General features: G+C 51.9%; 1 protein-coding gene and 1 long non-coding RNA gene across 5 annotated transcripts; both read left to right on the top strand.

The window, feature by feature from the left end:
* The first annotated feature begins 275 nt into the window (after nucleotides 1-275).
* On the top strand, nucleotides 276-8589 carry LOC112641274 (uncharacterized). Of its 4 annotated transcripts, none has more exons than XR_007401421.1 (4): nucleotides 276-659; nucleotides 4025-4221; nucleotides 4608-4851; nucleotides 6344-6879. It is a non-coding gene; the product is annotated as an uncharacterized LOC112641274 (long non-coding RNA). The 4 variants fall into 4 exon arrangements; XR_007401422.1 differs by lacking the exon at nucleotides 6344-6879 and adding an exon at nucleotides 5588-5999; XR_003124575.3 differs by lacking the exon at nucleotides 6344-6879 and adding an exon at nucleotides 8495-8589 and having other exon boundaries at nucleotides 278-659.
* A 2832-nt stretch (nucleotides 8590-11421) lies between these two features.
* POU5F1 (POU class 5 homeobox 1) lies at nucleotides 11422-16436 on the top strand. The gene is made up of 5 exons (XM_025418033.3): nucleotides 11422-11865; nucleotides 14651-14771; nucleotides 15109-15239; nucleotides 15577-15735; nucleotides 15915-16436. Exons 1-5 carry the CDS (start codon nucleotides 11461-11463, stop codon nucleotides 16179-16181), a joined length of 1083 nt encoding a protein of 360 aa, XP_025273818.3. The 5' UTR covers nucleotides 11422-11460; the 3' UTR covers nucleotides 16182-16436.
* Nucleotides 16437-16965: the final 529 nt, after the last annotated feature.

Below are 16965 nucleotides of genomic sequence, written 5' to 3'. Positions count from 1 at the left end.
TTGGAAATCAGAAATGAAAGTGAATTTTTGAAAACATGATATTTAATTGGTGAGGAATCCGAGAATTAAAACACTCATAGGGCCACAGTGACCAAGGACGCAAAATCCCGAATTTCAAGTGGCACTAAGCACCTCTCCCCACCTGCGGAGCGCAGAATCCCGCCTCCGATTGGATTTGGCCCAATGGGATACAAGGAAAGGTCAAGTCCCGCCTCCCAGGCAGACACCGCCCAATGGGAGCCTTCGGGGTGGGGCCGCGGGGGCCCGGGGCGCGGAGGCCTGGGAGCTGCGGCTGAACGGAGCCCTTCGCGGCTGCAGGGCCTGCTGCGGGCGGCGCGCTGCGGGAGCCGGCGGTAGGGGGCCCTGTTGAGCCTTCCGAGCCAGCCGACCGCGGCCTCTAACGCCCAGCGCCGCAGACCAGCCGGCGGCTTGACCTCCCGGGAGACTGAGGCCGAGTGTTGCACTTCCACCGCTGGAGGCCTGACACTTGGGCGCTGAGTAGTGAGGAGACTGGATTGTGTAGACCCCTCCCCTTCACCCCAACCCACCGCCCCCAAACTGTGGCCTCTATTATGAGGCCCTTTGTGACCACTTCCTGGAGCCGGGCTGGAGAGGCCTGGGGAGCTGGAGTCTGAGAAGACGGAACGCCTGGCATAGGGGTAGCGTTTCCTCTGAAACTAGCTGCCTCGAACTAATAGATTACCCTGAATCCTCTCCCCCACATAGGAACCTTAAGCTTAACCCCTACATTTTGTCCTACAGCATGGCAGGAGATGAAGAGAAAAAATGAATTTTACGTCAAATTCCTTTTTGCAACCTCCACTTACTAATTACTTCCTGCTGGGCATGAGTGATGAAAAGAAGAATAAGGTCTGGTCTTAAAGGGTGTCAATTTGATGGATACTACTGAGCAGATTAGTGCAAAAAAATATTAGACATAGCTGCTATCACAGCAGAATATGTAGGGTCTTGAGGCTTCCCAGCAGAGGAGTGAGTTCTGCCTGTGGAGGTGCAGAAAGACTTGAGAGGAGGTGGTTAACATTGACTGTTGGAGATGAGCAGGGTCTTGGGTAGACAAACTAGATTGGGGCACAGCTGGAGTGGGATTCTGGAAACCACAGGTAGATCTGAAAACCTGCCTGGGGCTGGGAGAACACCAACTAAATCAAGTGCTCGCTCTTGTCATTGCTGTCTGGGCACCTAATAAACTCTTGAATCTCAGCCATATAACTTTAGGTCTTATTTTCCTGGGCTACAGATGAGAGATGCAAGCCTGGAAGTTAGGCTATTTCATAAATCCATGCTGTTGGTGTGTTTGTGAGTAAGGAATGTCAATCTAGGACCTTCTGATCACAAATCCTAGGCAATTCCCAGTCCCCCACAGGAACCAGGCCAAGAAATTGACTATTTTTAAGGGTGGCGGGGAGGGTCTCATTGAAAGGTCTCAGGCAAGGCAGTAAAATGAATAGACTTGACAAAGCAGCTACTTGCAGAGAGATGGTAGGAGCTGCAAGAGAAGTCCAGAGATGAATGGGTTTCTCCAGGCAAAACTTGTAAAATGCTTGGAGGTTGGGGCTTGAGGGAGTGATTCAGAAAAACTGATATCACTGCCTAGGCACTGAAGGCTGTCAGGGAGGCTTGAGAAGAGTCGGCTCCCAAGCAGGACAGTGACAAGAGAAAGAGATCCAGGGCCACAGGCTGCTGAGAGACCACCTCAGGTTAGAGGTGCAAGGAGTTGGTGGATTTAGCAATTAGGAAGTGGCTGCTGACCTTTGCCATATCATGTTTAGGTGAAGGCAAAAGCAAGATTTGAGGAGATAGGTATTCACTAAGTGGAAAAAAAAAAGTTTAGAATCTTATTTTTTTTTAAAGATTTTATTTATTCATAGAGACACAGAGAGAGAGGGCGGGGGGCGGGGGCGCAGAGGCACAGGCAGAGGGAGAAGCAGGCTCCATGCAGGGAGCCCAACATGGGACTCAATCCCAGGTCTCCAGGATCACACCCTGGGCTGAAGGCAGGTGCTCAATCGCTGAGCTACCCAGGGATCCCCAATAAATATTTTTTAAAAATATATTCTTAGGCTTCCTCCAAATCTCCTGAGTCAGATTCTGGAGAGAAAAAGCCTAGAAAAGAAAAAAAAAAAGAAAGAAAGAAAAAGAAAAAGACTAGAAAACAAATAACCCAGGTGATTCTTAGGCTCTGGTGAGCTTGGGGAGCACTGCATTGTACCTTCGCATCTCTCTTAAGAGGTGCCACTCAGGACTGGGTTTCCCTGCTGGATAGAAGGGCATAGCCCAGGGATCAAAGGGAGGCCAAGAAGTTAACTTTCGACAAGAAAAAGGATGGCCCCTTAGGGAAGTACAGCTGTAGAGGAGTGTGGAGGGTGTGTGTATTATGGATTAGCCACTGACCCCTAAGTTGGAGAGCTCACCTCTAATAAAGGGGTGCTGCCCTGTAGTAGATGATTTGAGGCCAGGGTCAGAGTTTAATGTGGCTGGTGGGGGGAGCAGAACAGAGGAAAGAAACTCCCTTTGATAGTGGACGGTTTCCGGAACATAGAACAGCAGCAGGACTATAGAGATTCTCAAACATTCCTGTTCCAAGATGGTCCAGTGAAGGCAAGGAGTAATTGGTGATGAGGGTAGAGAAGTCAGCCTTTGAGAGGCCTTGTTTAGCCTGCTAAGGAGCTTGGAAGTCATCCCGAGAACAAAGGGAATTCTTGAAGGAGCAGCAGAGTGGTATGCAGTAAGATATGTGTTTCCAGATAGATCACTGATTGTATCAGGAGGACAGGGGTCCCTGGGTGGCCCAGCGCTTTAGCGCCGCCTTCAGCCCAGGGCATGATCCTGGAGTTCTGGGATCAAGTCCCACTTCGAGCTCTCTGCATGGAGCCTACTTCTCCCTCTGCCTGTGTCTCTGCTTCTCTCTCTGTGTGTCTCATGAATAAATAAAATCTTAAAAAAAAAAAAAAAAAACGCAGGAAAACAAATGGGATGGATGTAATTATCAGAAGTGTTGCATGAGGGTAAGTAAATTGGTAATTTGTGAGACATGTTAGACATTGATAAGTAAGTAGAATGTATTCCTGTGAACTGAGATAGAAAAAGAGGGAAGGCTGGGGCTCCTGGGTGCCTCAGTTGGTTGAACGTCTGCTATCAGCTCAGGTCATAATCTCGGGGTCCTGGGATGGAGCCCCTGTGTCAGGCTCTATGCTCAGCGGGGTCTGCTTCTTCTTCTCCCTTCTCCCCTCTCCCTGCTCATGTTCTCTCTCTCTCTCTCTCTCTCAAATAAATAAATAAATAAATAATAAATAAATAAATAAAATCTTTAAAAAGAAAAAAGAAAGGGAGAGGAGGCCAACCAGGTGCTCATGATATTCATGATACCCTAAATATATGATCTGAGGCACTTGAAATTCAGGAGGCGTCTGTCTGACAGGACAGATGCACATTGAATAACCTAGAATATAGGCTGTATGATCCTTCCATCCAACTTGTACCCCACTGCTTTCCTCTTGCTCCTCACTGTGTGCTTTACCCTTATCCAATAAACCATGTGTCAAGCATCTTAATTTGGTCGATGAGCCTTTTTTAAATTTTTTTTTATTTATTTATGATAGTCACAGAGAGAGAGAGAGAGAGAGAGGCAGAGACATAGGCAGAGGGAGAAGCAGGCTTCATGCACTGGGAGCCCAACGTGGGATTCGATCCCGGGGTCTCCAGGATCACGCCCTGGGCCAAAGGCAGGCGCTAAACCGCTGCGCCACCCAGGGATCCCCCGGTCTATGAGCCTTTTTATTAAAGTTTATTTCAGGAACGCCTGGGTGGCTTAGCGATTTGGCGCCTGCCTTTGGCCCAGAGCATGATCCTGGAGTCCTGGGATTGAGTCCCATGTCGGGCTCCCTGCATAGAGCCTGCTTCTCCCTCTGCCTGTGTCTCTGCCTCTCTCTCTGTGTGTCTCTCATGAGTAAATAAATAAAATCTTAAATAATAATAATAAAGTTGATTTCATTTTTGTTTTTAGTAATCTTTACACCCAATGTGGGGCTCGAACTCACGACCCTGAGATGAAGAATCATGCTCCAATGACTGAGCCTGCCAGGTGCCCTAGTCTGTGAGCCTTTTTATTCTGTGACTTCTGGGATGACTTCCTGGTACTGCACCAGCAGGCTACTATAGCATCAAGGTCATTCCCCACACCACAACCCAGCTCTGACTTGAGTAAGTGGGTAGACTGGATGGTGATGTCACCTATCAGGAATATAGGAAGAAGGTCCGGTTGTTCTATGGTGGGGGGAGGCTAAGGATATACTCAGTTTGGATGTGTTGAGTTTGAGGCAGTGTAGGACTCTAGGTCAAGAGGGCCAACAGGTGGTTGTTCATACTGATGTGAAGTACAGGGATTTAGATACTGGTGGTCATTACTATTTAAAGCAATGAGCTTGGGTGAGAGCCTGTTGAGAAACAAAAGTTTTCCTTCCCACTATTCACTCTCCATTTCCTTTACTATCCCTTTGGTGCCCTAAAAGTACAGGAACCTTGTAGGGCCATGTCGTATGTTGAAGCCTGTGAGGGATAAACCCTGACCACCATTTATTTTCCCTCAGCCAGGTATACTCTGCGATAGAACTTCATTGCTCTTTCCCAGCTCAGTGCTGGGCAAGCTCCTTAGGAATCTCAAACTACTTGGAGGACTAGCCTTTCTTATGGTGCTGCAAGGAGAGCATGGGGCTTCTCATGCCAGGCCATGGTCCCAGAGCTTGGGAGAAGCTGACTCTCAGACTGAATGTCAGAGCTCAGCACCTTATCATCATGCCAAGGACCTGATGAAGCAGAACAATTACAACAAAGGTGACTGGGGGTGGGGTGGAAGGGTGGGGAGGGGGCAGTCTTGGTGGAAGACTCACTACAGGCCTAAAGATACGGAACCAGGCATTCGTTATCATTCAACTATTTATTCAGTTTGGGCACCAAATAAATATGCCGGGTGCTCTAGACATAGCATCCTCCACTGAGATTGGATAGTATCTCTTCCTTCCACCTAAGGGATTATATCTCTGAACCCAAACCCTATTATGTACCCAGTGATGCCAAAAAGACTGCGGGGATCCCTGGGTGGCGCAGCGGTTTGGCGCCTGCCTTTGGCCCAGGGCGCGATCCTGGAGACCCGGGATCGAGTCCCACATCGGGCTCCCGGTGCATGGAGCCTGCTTCTCCCTCTGCCTGTGTCTCTGCGCCTCTCTCTCTCTCTGTGACTATCATAAATAAATAAAAATTAAAAAAAAAAAAAAAAAAAAAGACTGCATATTAGGTGTTGAGTATTGGCAAATGTAGGATGTAAGTGTAACTCCCCACTTTTAGCCCAGCAGAGGAATAGGAATAGAACTCCCCATTGCCTCTGGGCTCCCAAGCCTTCTCTTCAGGTGAAAAAACAATTCCAGCTTTTTCAAATCCAGAGTCTGGGAAATAACTGGCCTTTTTCTGACAGTCACTTCCCTACCCCCACCAGTAGTTCACAGGAACCCTGGAGACTGGTCGGGGTCTGAAGTGAAGCACCTTCTAACTTACATCTTCTTTTTTTATCTAGCGAACATCTGAGGGTCATGAAAATGCTGTTCATTGTGCATCACCAATAATACACATGACAGTAGCAGCTACCAGTCCTTGAATTCTTTTTTTTTTTAAGGTTTTATTTATTTAAAAAAAAAAGATTTTATTTATTTATTCACAAGACACAGAGAGAGAAAGAGAGAGGCAGAGACACAGGCAGAGGGAGAAGCAGCCTCCAGGTAGGGAGCCCAATGTGGGACTGGATCCCAGGATCCCGAGATCACACCCTGAGCCAAAGGCAGATGCTCAACCACTGAGCCACTCAGGTGTCCTAGTCCTTGAATTCTTTTCTTTTTTTTTAGTCCTTGAATTCTTATAGGTGGGTTTTACATGAACACTGGCATACATTCTTTCATTGGATTTTTACTTCCAAGGTCCTTACCTTGGAAAAAAAAATAGTCCTTACTATTTAAAAAAATTTTTTTTTAAGATTTTATTTATTTATTCATAGAGATGCAGAGAGAGAGAGAGGCAGAGACACAGGCAGAGGACTTGATCCCGGGACTCCAGGATCATGCCCTGGGCTGCAGGCGGCGCTAAACCGCTGCACCACCGGGGCTGCCCAGTCCTTACTATTTTTATCTCGGATTCCCAGATGAGGAAAGTAGGGCTCAGAGAGGCTCAGAGAGGCTCATTTACATTAGCCTTGGGCCATACAGTCTGCAATAGCGTTTAGATCTGGATGTCAGCAGGATGCTGTGCAGGGACCGCAATGGCTTTCCACCCTCAACAGGTCTCAGCGTGGTGAGGTGACAAGACCCAGTGTCATCAGTGCCATAAGTGTGGCATGAGCAAGCCACTTGCTGCAAGAGATGGAGGATGGGATGCAGCGTGACTTTGCTGGGATGCAGGAGAGTGGAGACAGGTCTAGGAGAATGAGCGAAGGTTAATCAGTTGGAGAAGGGAATTCCAGGCATTTTGGGAAGTGGTGGGAGTGGAGGTGGAGAAAGCCACTGTTTGCTCTCCTGTAACTTTGGTGTTCAGGAGTTTTGGCATTTCAGAGTCACATGGCCTCCAGACACTGGTAGTTTGTGAGTCGCTAAGGAACCAGAGCATCGGAGAACACAGGCCAGGACTTCGTCTCAGCATGTGGGAATTTTTCCACTCCAGCAAGAGCAAGCCGAGAAAAAAGCAGAACTGCATGTGGGGAGAAGAGGAAAGAGCAAGGCTTCCTGACCCAGAGCTGCATCTACTCTCTTCAGAAATACCTGGGAGCTGGGGTGGGGCCCGGACTCGGTTGGAGTGACAAGTGTGGACTGATCAGTGTCAGAGGGAGGGGAGGGGGGATGGGGAGACCCGGCTAAGCAGGCCTCTCAGCCAACACTCCTTCATTACTTCCATATTACCTGCGCCCTTTCTGAGCATACTTCCCTGGCTGACCAGCCTAGCCATTCTGCTTGCCTTCTCTCCCATGTATTTGGTGAACCCTTTCTCCACCTGGTCTTCAAGGGCTCTCCACCAGGGCTTAGCACTCAAGAGCACTCAGGGTAGGGCATGGCCTGTATGGATGCATGCATGACATTTTGGCCAGACTAGAGGCAGCAAGTTCCCTGGTCCAGGCCTTTTGGTCTCCTTTCCACTGCTCCTCCCTGTCCCACTAGTGTGTGTGACTCTCTGTAAAGCCCCTGGAAAGGAGCCCATCCCAACACGTGGGGCCCTTGCCTCTGTCCTCCAGCAGTACTGCAACTAATCTAGCTGACAGACAGGCTGCCTCTGAACCCTGAATCCCCAGGACCTCAAGCCACCTGATCCCCTGAGGGATGGGACTGCTTACAGCCTGAGATGCCCTTTGAAGTGAGCAGAGGCCCTCCTGTCTTGGGGGAGCACCCGGCCAATGCTGGGTCTCTGCAGGAGCTCAGATGAGCAGTCAGGGTGGCCCAGGTAAAGGTAGAAGAGGGGAGAGTCTAGCTGGTCCATCAGGGGCCCCCGTGGCCTCACCTTTCAGAGCTCCTTGTTCTAAGCACCCCTCCAACACACACACAGTTTGGATCTTCTGTGGGCTCCTGCCTTCTGCGGTGATCGCTGTGGGTGCTACCGTACACCTTTCTCTGGAAGAAGGGCAGGACAGCAGGGATGCTTAGAATCTTAGAGCCGGGAATGACCCTAGGGATCTTCTGACATCTCTCTCTCTCTCTCTCTCTCTCTCTCTCTCTCTCTCTCTCTCTCGGACATTCAACCGCTGAGCCACCCAGGCATCCCTGAGGCAGAGACTTAAAGAGAGCAACTGAAGCAATATGAAAAGAAGAAGGAGTCAGTTAGGATTTTTGTTTCCTCTCAGGCTTTTTGCCTGGGTGCTCCTTCCCAGTAGACACAGGTGCCTGTGCACACACACCTGGGCTCTATTTTCCATGATAAGTTTACCTCCTGGTGTTTCTTGTAACCTCCCAAGCACTGAAAATCAAGAGCACACTGGCGTCTCAAAATCCTCATATGTAATTTGATCAGACTTGGTGGGAATATCTGCCAGATCTCCCAGGAAGGTTGCTTGGGGGTGGGGAGGTGGGGTGCAGAAAAGCCCAGTGCCAGCCTCTCACTGTGCCCCCCCCCACTCCTCCAACCCCAATTTCTCTTCACCAGTGTGCAGAGAGAAATCTATATTCCCATGGCAAACGCATGACAAAGGTAGATAGAGGGGAATATAGGAACGGGGCAGCAATTTTATGTTGAGGCTGGAAGGAAATGTAGAGTTCATTTAATCCAATTCCTCCTTATTAAGTGAGGAAACTGAGGCACTGATAGGGGAGGTGCTAGGGAGCCAGAGCCAGGACCAAGAACCCTGTTCTATGGACATTTTACTCCTGACTTCTGACTTCTGATAATCTCCCAGAGAAGGCAAAGCCTGAACCTTCTCACCTCAGCCCTCCTTGCTTTCTTTTGCCTACAGGTTGATAGAACCCAGAAATCAAGATAAGTGGTCTGCTACACTGGTGTAGGGCAGGTCTCCACTGGTCTCCATCTGAGCCCTTTCAGCTGGTTTTCACCCCGATGCCCCAGCAAGGGGACAGTTTGGCTGACCTCGCTTTGCAGCCAGCCAGCCAGCCACACATGGGGAGTGTGGACCTTGCCTGCCCTCCCTGAGTCTCCTGTGAGTGCCTTGCAATCAGATACTCCCATTTGTCTCTGTGAAGGGCCTTGACATTGCAAGGTCATATAATAAAGGTATATGTGGAGAGTTTGTGAGCCCAGCCCTAAATTGGTTTGGGGGACTTGAAGTTTTTTAGTGATTCTGTAATTATGACCCAGGAAAGTTGAGTCAGGTCTGGTGACTCAATCTCATTTCCAAGTCTCCTCTAGGCCGACAACCTTGGGCTGTCCTGCAGACAGCTGGCTGGCACAAGGATAGCCCCCCCTCCCCCAGGCTCAATGGGAGGATGGAGATGGGGAGGGGAGCATGTCTCAGCCTGGGTCAGCCCCCAAGAACGCCAGGCTTGGGGTCTAGACAAATTTAACTTGTCATTAAGGTTCTGAGTAGGTCTCCAGGGGAGCATGGGGCTGACCTGGCTCAGGTGTCCCACTACAAGCTGACCAGGGATCCTAGCACCCACCTCTCTTCCGGTTGTCTCTCTGGAATGGGCCTCTTGCCCAGGCCAGAAACATCACCTAGAGCAATTGCAAACTGTAATCTAAAAAATAAGAGGGTGGTGTTGAGTAGGGAAGCTGGGAAGATGTTTGAGGAGTCGCTGGGAAGTTAGGCAGCAGGGGCACCCTGGACTGGCATGGGGAGAGAGGGTTCTGGGAGCGTAGAATACGCTTTCTGGGAAGCAATGGTGTAGGGGATTTCAGCCAAGACCTAGGGCTGCCCTTCCCCCTCCTCCAGGAGGCTGCCTTCATGGCAGACAGCAGATAGATGCATGACAAAGGTGCCGTGATGGCCCTGTCCCGGGGCGGGGGGGGGGGGGGGGGGCGGAGATGGCTGGGGAGGGGCCCCCTCCTGTTCTAATGCTCGTCTCTCCACCCCCACCTGGCCTCTTAATCTATCTGCCTTTTGGGCAGTTAGTGGCTTAGAGGTGAATGCAGTTAGATCTTTCAACAGACCTATGGAAAGGTATTGAAATCACGCATATAGTTAGTTGTCCAAAAAATTCAGAGATGGGCACATGAACAGGGCTGTGTTATACAGGTCAGAAGAAAAAAGAAAAACAGGCTCAAAAGCCTTCTAGATACTGAGGTACAGACAGCAGGGCACTTTCAGGAGGGCCCCACCAGGATGCCTAGCCCCTCAGAATGCAGACACTGAGCCACTCGCCCCAGCAAACAACCACAGATGGGCCCAGCTGAAGACAGGCCTCAAAGTTGGCAGAGGTCAGTGTCCCTAAGCTCAGGATTCTCACCTCTCAAGCTGTGGGGAACTTTGATCCCATCTCCCAATTTACTCTAGAGCCTCCATTTAAGGCAGGTTTGGGGAGCAGACATCCTCCTTCATAGACAGGATGCCTGAGAGCTATTCTCTTGCAAACAGAATCAAGTACTAAGCCAACAGTATGGGCCCCCAGGACTGTCAGGAAGGCCCAGGAAAATAGACCCTGGGCGGGAGAGTTTAGGGCAGGCTTCCTGCACCCCCTCCCCAAATCGCTCTCCACCTCTTCAGCTTCTTTCAACCAGCCCCACTAAACAAAGTGCATCCCTTGGCCTGGGGCTCTGGGGGAGGGGTGGATGAGGAGGCTGGACGCCCCAGTCCTCCAGAGGAAGGGGAGCAGGATACCTAGGTTCTCAATGGGGGGCCCCGTCTGAGGCTCAGGCTTTGAGGGGATAGGGGGGTGGTGTTGCTGGAGTTCTTTTAGCTGCTTTGAGGGGGATTCTGTGGGGGGGGATTGGGGCTGGGGGTTGGGGGGCAGGAAGCTGACCCCAGGGGAGCCATCCAGGCCCATTCAAGGGTTGAGCACTTGTTTAGGGCTCGAGCTGCCCCCTCTGGGGACTGGGATTGTCCAACCAAGGCCATTGTGCTGCCCCCTTCCCCCAGTGCCTTCCAAGCTTCTTTGAACCTGAACTCAGATACTTTTTTTCTGCCCAGCTCTCTCCTTTGGCTCTCCTCAGCCAGGGCCTAGGGCTAGAGGAGGAACAGTCAACAACAGGGCTAGATATTTGGGTCTCTGATGGGAGACGAGGAACCAACCCGGTGTGGGGGTCTCCTTGTGGGGGGCCTGGGGTGTAAATGTGTCCAAGTGTTCTGTCTGCACAAAGGTTAGAGAATGTGGGCCCAGTCAGTCCAGAGTCTGGGCCTTAGAAGGGGAAGTGGAGGCCAGTCCCTGGGTCTGGTAGGTACGGGGCTCTGGGGCAGAAGACTCGAGGCACAGAAGGGAGGCCTTGCCTGGCAGCCTGCCCTTGTAGATGGGGTGGAATTCAGCTGGCTGGGCAGACGGCTACGGGGCATCTGTGGCTTTGGTGTCACGGAAGCTGGCCAGTAATTGGGATGGGAATGCCGAGGTGTGGGGCGGTTGGGAATGAGGGCTGTTAAGGAGTTGAGGGGTGGCTACAGTGGCTCCCCACGCAGGCACACTCCAGAGTGTTTAGGGGCTGAGAGGATGGCAGGGCCCAGTCAGGAGATGGTGCCAGAGTCTTTGGAGGGGGGTCCAGCACCTGGGCTCCTGAACAACAGGGAGGAGGTGTCCAGGCCACCCCACACGGCTCTGACCGGGTGCCTAGCTGGAGCGACCGACCACCGCCACCTTCAGGCCAGCGCCCTTGGCCTCAGTTTCTCCCACCCCCACCGCCCTGGTCCTCCACCCATCCAGGGGGCGGGGCCAGAGGTCAAGGCCAGTGGGTGGGATTGGGGAGGGAGAGAGGTGTTGAGCAGCCCTTAGGAGAGCCCTCATTTTTCCAGGCCCCCGGCTTGGGGCGCCTCTGTTCCCCATGGCGGGACACCTGGCTTCCGACTTGGCCTTCTCGCCCTCGCCGGGCGGTGGAGGCGACGGGCCGGGAGGGCCGGATCCCGGCTGGGGTGACCCCCGGGCCTGGCTGAGCTTCCCGGGGCCTCCGGGCGGGCCGGCCCTCGGGCCCGGGGTCGGACCTGGCGCCGAGGTGTGGGGGCTCCCCCCGTGCCCCCCGCCCTATGAGTTCTGCGGGGGGATGGCGTACTGTGGACCTCAGGTGGGAGTGGGGCTGCTGCCCCAAGGCGGCCTGGACACCTCCCAGCCGGAGGGCGAGCGGGGAGCCGGCCTGGAGGGCAGCTCCGAGGGGGCCTCCCCCGAGCCCTGCGCCGCCCCGCCCGGGGTCGTGAAGCCGGACAAGGAGAAGCTGGAGCAAAACCCCGAGGAGGCGAGTGAGCTGCAGCCGGGCTGGGGCGCCGGGTTGGGGGGCGGCCGCGGGAGGCGGAGGCGGTGGCCTAGGCTCCTAGGCGCGGAGCGCGACAGGGGACCGGGCTGGGGCGGCCACCCGGGCAGAGAGGGGTGTGCGGCCTGAGAAGCCACAAGCAGAGCGCTGGGCAGCCCCGGGTCGGAAGCTGCCCCAGGCTGGCCTTGTCCCCCCACCCCCCTGCGCGTCTAGTAGCCCCTTCCCACTTCCAGGCCTGGCCTGACTGGGGTGGCATCACTCTGATGACCAGCCCAGTACCAGACCCAGCTTGGGGTTTGAGACCCTCTTCCCACCTTAACCCTTCTTGAAAATTTGATCCCTACGGGACTCAGGACCTTGGCCTTCGGGTTAAGTACGGCCTGAGGGTAAAAACCGTGCTTATCCTAGGGTTATTGTTCCTGCAAGTGTAGGGTGTGACTGATTTCTGCCAGAAGCTCCTGTTTGGGCTGTGTGTGGAAGCGTGGGGCTGGGTTTACCTGCCGTCAAGTTTAGGGCTTGCCTTCCCTTGACCTCTGCCTTGGGGCCAGTGAGTTACCATTACGCAAGTGCACCCCCTGGCACCCCCTCGTAGAGAACTTTAACTGATATCGGCCTTAATTCCGTAAGTTGTAAATGAGACAAAAACTGAAGTGGTGGATGTCCCCGCCAGGCCATTCCCCAAACGTAGGGTCTGCTGAGGGCCTGAAAGACTTATGTGTCCAGCCCTGGCCAAGGATTTTTCCTTTTTTAGAAGATTTTATTTATTTATTCATGAAAGACCTAGAGGCAGAGACCTGGGCAGAGGGAGAGGCAGGCTCCCTGTGGGGAGATTGTGATCCCAGGACCCCGGGATCACAATCTGAGCCAAAGGCAGACGCTCAACCACTGAGCCACCCAGGCGTCCCCCTGCCAAGGACTCTTAAGGATGTAGCTTCCAGCCCTCCAAAGAGACCAGTGTAAGCAATTAGAGATCAAGTACTAAGCCATTAGACCTCCCAGAAGGAGGTGCGAGCGCTTCAGCCAGCCGAGTCCTAGACTTTGTAGGAGGCGAGTGGGCCTTGAATGATAATGGATGCCAATTGTCCATTTCCTAAGTGCCTGGCTGTGTGCTCAGTGCCTACATCATTACCTCATTAACTGGCACAAAATCTCCCGGGGAGGCATTATTAGCCTGTTTCACGGGTCCTAACTACTAAATGATGAAGCTAGGATCTGAGCAGAGGTTACTGTATTTCAAATCCCCAAAGTAGGATTTGGACCTACTCCACTCCCCATCACCTAGCCATGATGGGGAGCGGAAGACATTTAAAGGTCTGAAGCATGAACTGAGCCGAAGTTGGCCTCTTTGAGCTTGATGGGATTGATCACCCTCGGAATACTTCTCAAAGCCTCCGGGACGTCACAGAAGTTTTAGCTGCTCTACTGGTCCCTTTGGCCACCTGCCCTCATTGGAGTGCCTGTCCATCACCTGCTCTGTCTACCTTAGTTTCCTCTCATCTACCTTCAAGCTCACATGCCTTGTAGACAGGACAACCACATTTTCTGTCTCCTGCTGGGATGGCGACATGAACTGCTCCACCCTATCTAACACCCAGCGGCTCAAGGCCCCAACCGGTTGTCCTCATTCCTTTCACATTCTACATCCCATCTTTTGGAAACTAAGCTATCTTTGCCTTGGAAATACACCCTGAAGCAATCACTACCGCCCTAGTCCCAGCCCCCCTGTCTATGGGGGGTAAGATGGGGTGGGATGCGGGAGGCAGGGGGGTGTTTACTGAAGTTGCCTCCTTAGTCTGATGTCAACATGTCAACTGGAGTGAACATTTCAAAATCAGATCATTTTACTCCACATCCATTCAGCAGCTCCCCGTTTCACGCACCACAGTATCCACAGAATCTACCCTACCCCCCCTTGGATTTCGTGAGCTCCTCTCATCCCTTCCCAGCCCTCAGCCTTTCACCCTGCACCACTCACCGCATGGGGTTGCTCGAGCATCACTTTCTTTTATTTAAAATTGTCCCCATGCCCATAATCTACCCTGCTGTACCTTTTCCCATAGTGCTTCTAACCTAGTAACATACTGCATAATTACTTGTCTCTCCATATTAGAATGGAAGCCCCTTGAGGCCAGGGCTTTCTGTCCAGTTGTGTAGCCACTGGTTTACAGAAAGAGCACTAAATCTGTTGAATTCATCAAGGAGAATGCCTGTATGTTGCAAAAAGATAGAGTAAAAATAAGGAATAGTTTGATTTTAAAAATGAGCACCAGCTGTCTACCTATCATTTAATTCACACCTTTTCAGAAATACATTTTGTTGTGTGTTTGTGTCTATGCATACCCTGTCCTACTGTGGAAGCACACTGGGGGAGAATATATTGAAATGACAATTAGAGACATGGTGCCCTTTACTTTGTCTAGTCTCAAAACCGCCTCAAGTTGGGGTCATACTCATAAAATCTTTTGTATTAGTGGGCTCACAGGCAGCAGCTCCCTTAATAACTGGATGGGTGTTTGCTCTCATGGAGGCCAGGGCCTGCCTTTCCGTCTGTGCATGCATGGAGCTCTGTGTGGACTGGATGCATTGTTTTCTGGGGTGAATGACGTTTGTAGATAGGTCATCACTAGATTTTTGGTGGATAATCTGGGTGCAGATACTCCATGGACCATTCCTTGAGGCCACAGTCAGGTTCTTGGGGTCCAGGTGGGAAGGGGGACGGACAAGTTACACACTTATGTTCTTATGTATCCTCTGCCTTTTTTGGATGCAGTCCCAAGACATCAAAGCCCTGCAGAAAGACCTGGAGCAATTTGCCAAGCTCCTGAAGCAGAAGAGGATCACCCTAGGATATACTCAGGCGGATGTGGGGCTCACCCTGGGGGTTCTCTTTGGTGGGTCTCCCTCAGTATTGTCCTGACCCACAGTACACAGGGAACACACCTCTGGAAGAACACGCCTGGGCTTGGGCTTTTCTTCCCACCAGGGGAGCAAGGGAAGGGTGTTTTGGGGGCAGGGGGCAGGGGCAGGCTTTACCTCCACACATGAAATAGGGTAGAGAGGGAGGGTAAAAAAAATACCTGGACCTTGAGTTCCCTGTGGGAAGAAGTAGAACCCTGGTGTGAGGTCTTGGGAGGGAAAAGATGGGGAGACCCTGGGTCTTGGGGTCCGGAAGTTACTGCCTCCTGCCTTCCTGCCTCACCTTGTATTTTTTTCAACTGGTCTCCCCAGGGAAGGTGTTCAGCCAAACAACCATCTGCCGTTTTGAGGCTCTGCAGCTCAGTTTCAAGAATATGTGTAAGCTGCGGCCCCTGCTGCAGAAGTGGGTGGAGGAAGCTGACAACAATGAAAATCTACAGGAGGTGAGGGTGGGGAGGGAGGCTCAGTGAACTGCCCCAGTCTCTTGGCCCAGTTTTCAATGCTTCTGTCCCTGGTTTGTCACTTTCCTTCTTGGGGGCAGTAATCCTCAGTGGGATGGAATAGAATTCCTTGGTTCTGTTGGGAAAGGGGTCCAGAACTGCCTTGTCTAGACCCACATTTCCAGGATTCTATTTCATACCATCTGTTGCTGGTGATCCATCTAGTCAGTGGGGACCCTTAGCAACGAGCTCTGGAGTCACTACCCTCATGGTGCTCAAGAGATCCAAAGCCTGCCATTCCATTTTCTCCTCCCTTGCCACTCACTCCCTATCTCCCCAGATATGCAAAGCAGAGACCCTCGTGCAGGCCCGAAAGAGAAAGCGAACAAGTATTGAGAACCGAGTGAGAGGCAACCTGGAGAACATGTTCCTGCAGTGCCCGAAGCCCACCCTGCAGCAGATCAGCCACATTGCCCAGCAGCTCGGCCTTGAGAAGGATGTGAGTGCCTTGTCCCTGTGTCCTCCAGTCTCCTCCCCCGTCACCACCTCCCTAGCTCTGCCTCGTGCCCTCCAACCGCTCTAGACCTGTTGGCTTTGGGTCAAATGACTAAGCAAAGCCAGCCCCATTTCCCTGAGCTTCAGATCAAGTGTCACTGTACCTCATGTCTTCCATCCCAGGTGGTCCGAGTGTGGTTCTGCAATCGTCGGCAGAAGGGCAAACGATCAAGCAGTGACTATTCACAACGAGAGGATTTTGAGGCTGCTGGGTCCCCTTTCTCAGGGGCACCAGTATCCTTTCCTCTGGCGCCAGGGCCCCATTTTGGTACCCCAGGCTATGGGGGCCCTCACTTCACTACGCTCTACTCCTCAGTCCCTCTCCCTGAGGGTGAAGGCTTTCCCTCTGTGTCTGTCACCACTCTGGGCTCTCCCATGCATTCAAATTGAGGTGCTGGCCCTTCCCAGGAATGGGGGCCAGAGGAAGAAGGAGCGCTAGGGAAGGAGAACCTGGGGTTTGTAGCAGGGCTTTGGGATTAAGTTCTTCATTCACTAAGAAAGGATCTGGGAACACAAAGGGTGTAGAGGCAGGGAGTTTCGGGGAGGGGGGTGGCTGGTTGGAGGAAAGGTGAAGTTCAAGGATGCTCTTGTTTTTAATCCCCACATCACTCATCACTTTCTTAAATAAAGAAGCCTGGGACACAGTAAGTAGATACTTTTGTCTTTGGTTTGTCCTCCTGTGGTTACTGAAGAGGGGTTGGGGATACCCAATAGTTAGATATAAATAGCTCTTAGATCCCACCTGAAACCAAGGTGCCATTCAAACTGCTTAGCCACAGGGTGTCCGAGGGAGAGCCGGTATTGGAACCCACTTACTTGGAGAGTGCCCCTATAAGTGAACTAGTTCTTCAGAGCCTGGGGAAATCTGAGTGGAATGCCTTATTTTTACTTTATTTTAGAGAGAGTGGGGATGGGGGTGGACAGGAGAAGCAGCCTGGAGACTCCTGGGACTCCATCCCAGGACCCTGAGATCACACAACCTGAGCTGAAATCAAGAGTCAAGCACTCACCTGACTGAGCCACCCAGGCATCCCTGGCATGCCTTATTTTTATAGCTCATTGCCTATTAGGACCTGGCTTTTTGCTTTCTTCTCTCTACTCTGGAAGTGTTCTTAGTGTTTTTATACTAAGGAATGATCTTTTTTTTTTTTAAATTTTATTTATTTACTTATGA

The sequence above is a fragment of the Canis lupus genome, chromosome 12 (assembly GCF_003254725.2).
Source record: "Canis lupus dingo isolate Sandy chromosome 12, ASM325472v2, whole genome shotgun sequence".
NCBI lineage: Eukaryota > Metazoa > Chordata > Mammalia > Carnivora > Canidae > Canis > Canis lupus.
This window is presented reverse-complemented; position numbering and strand designations above follow the sequence as displayed.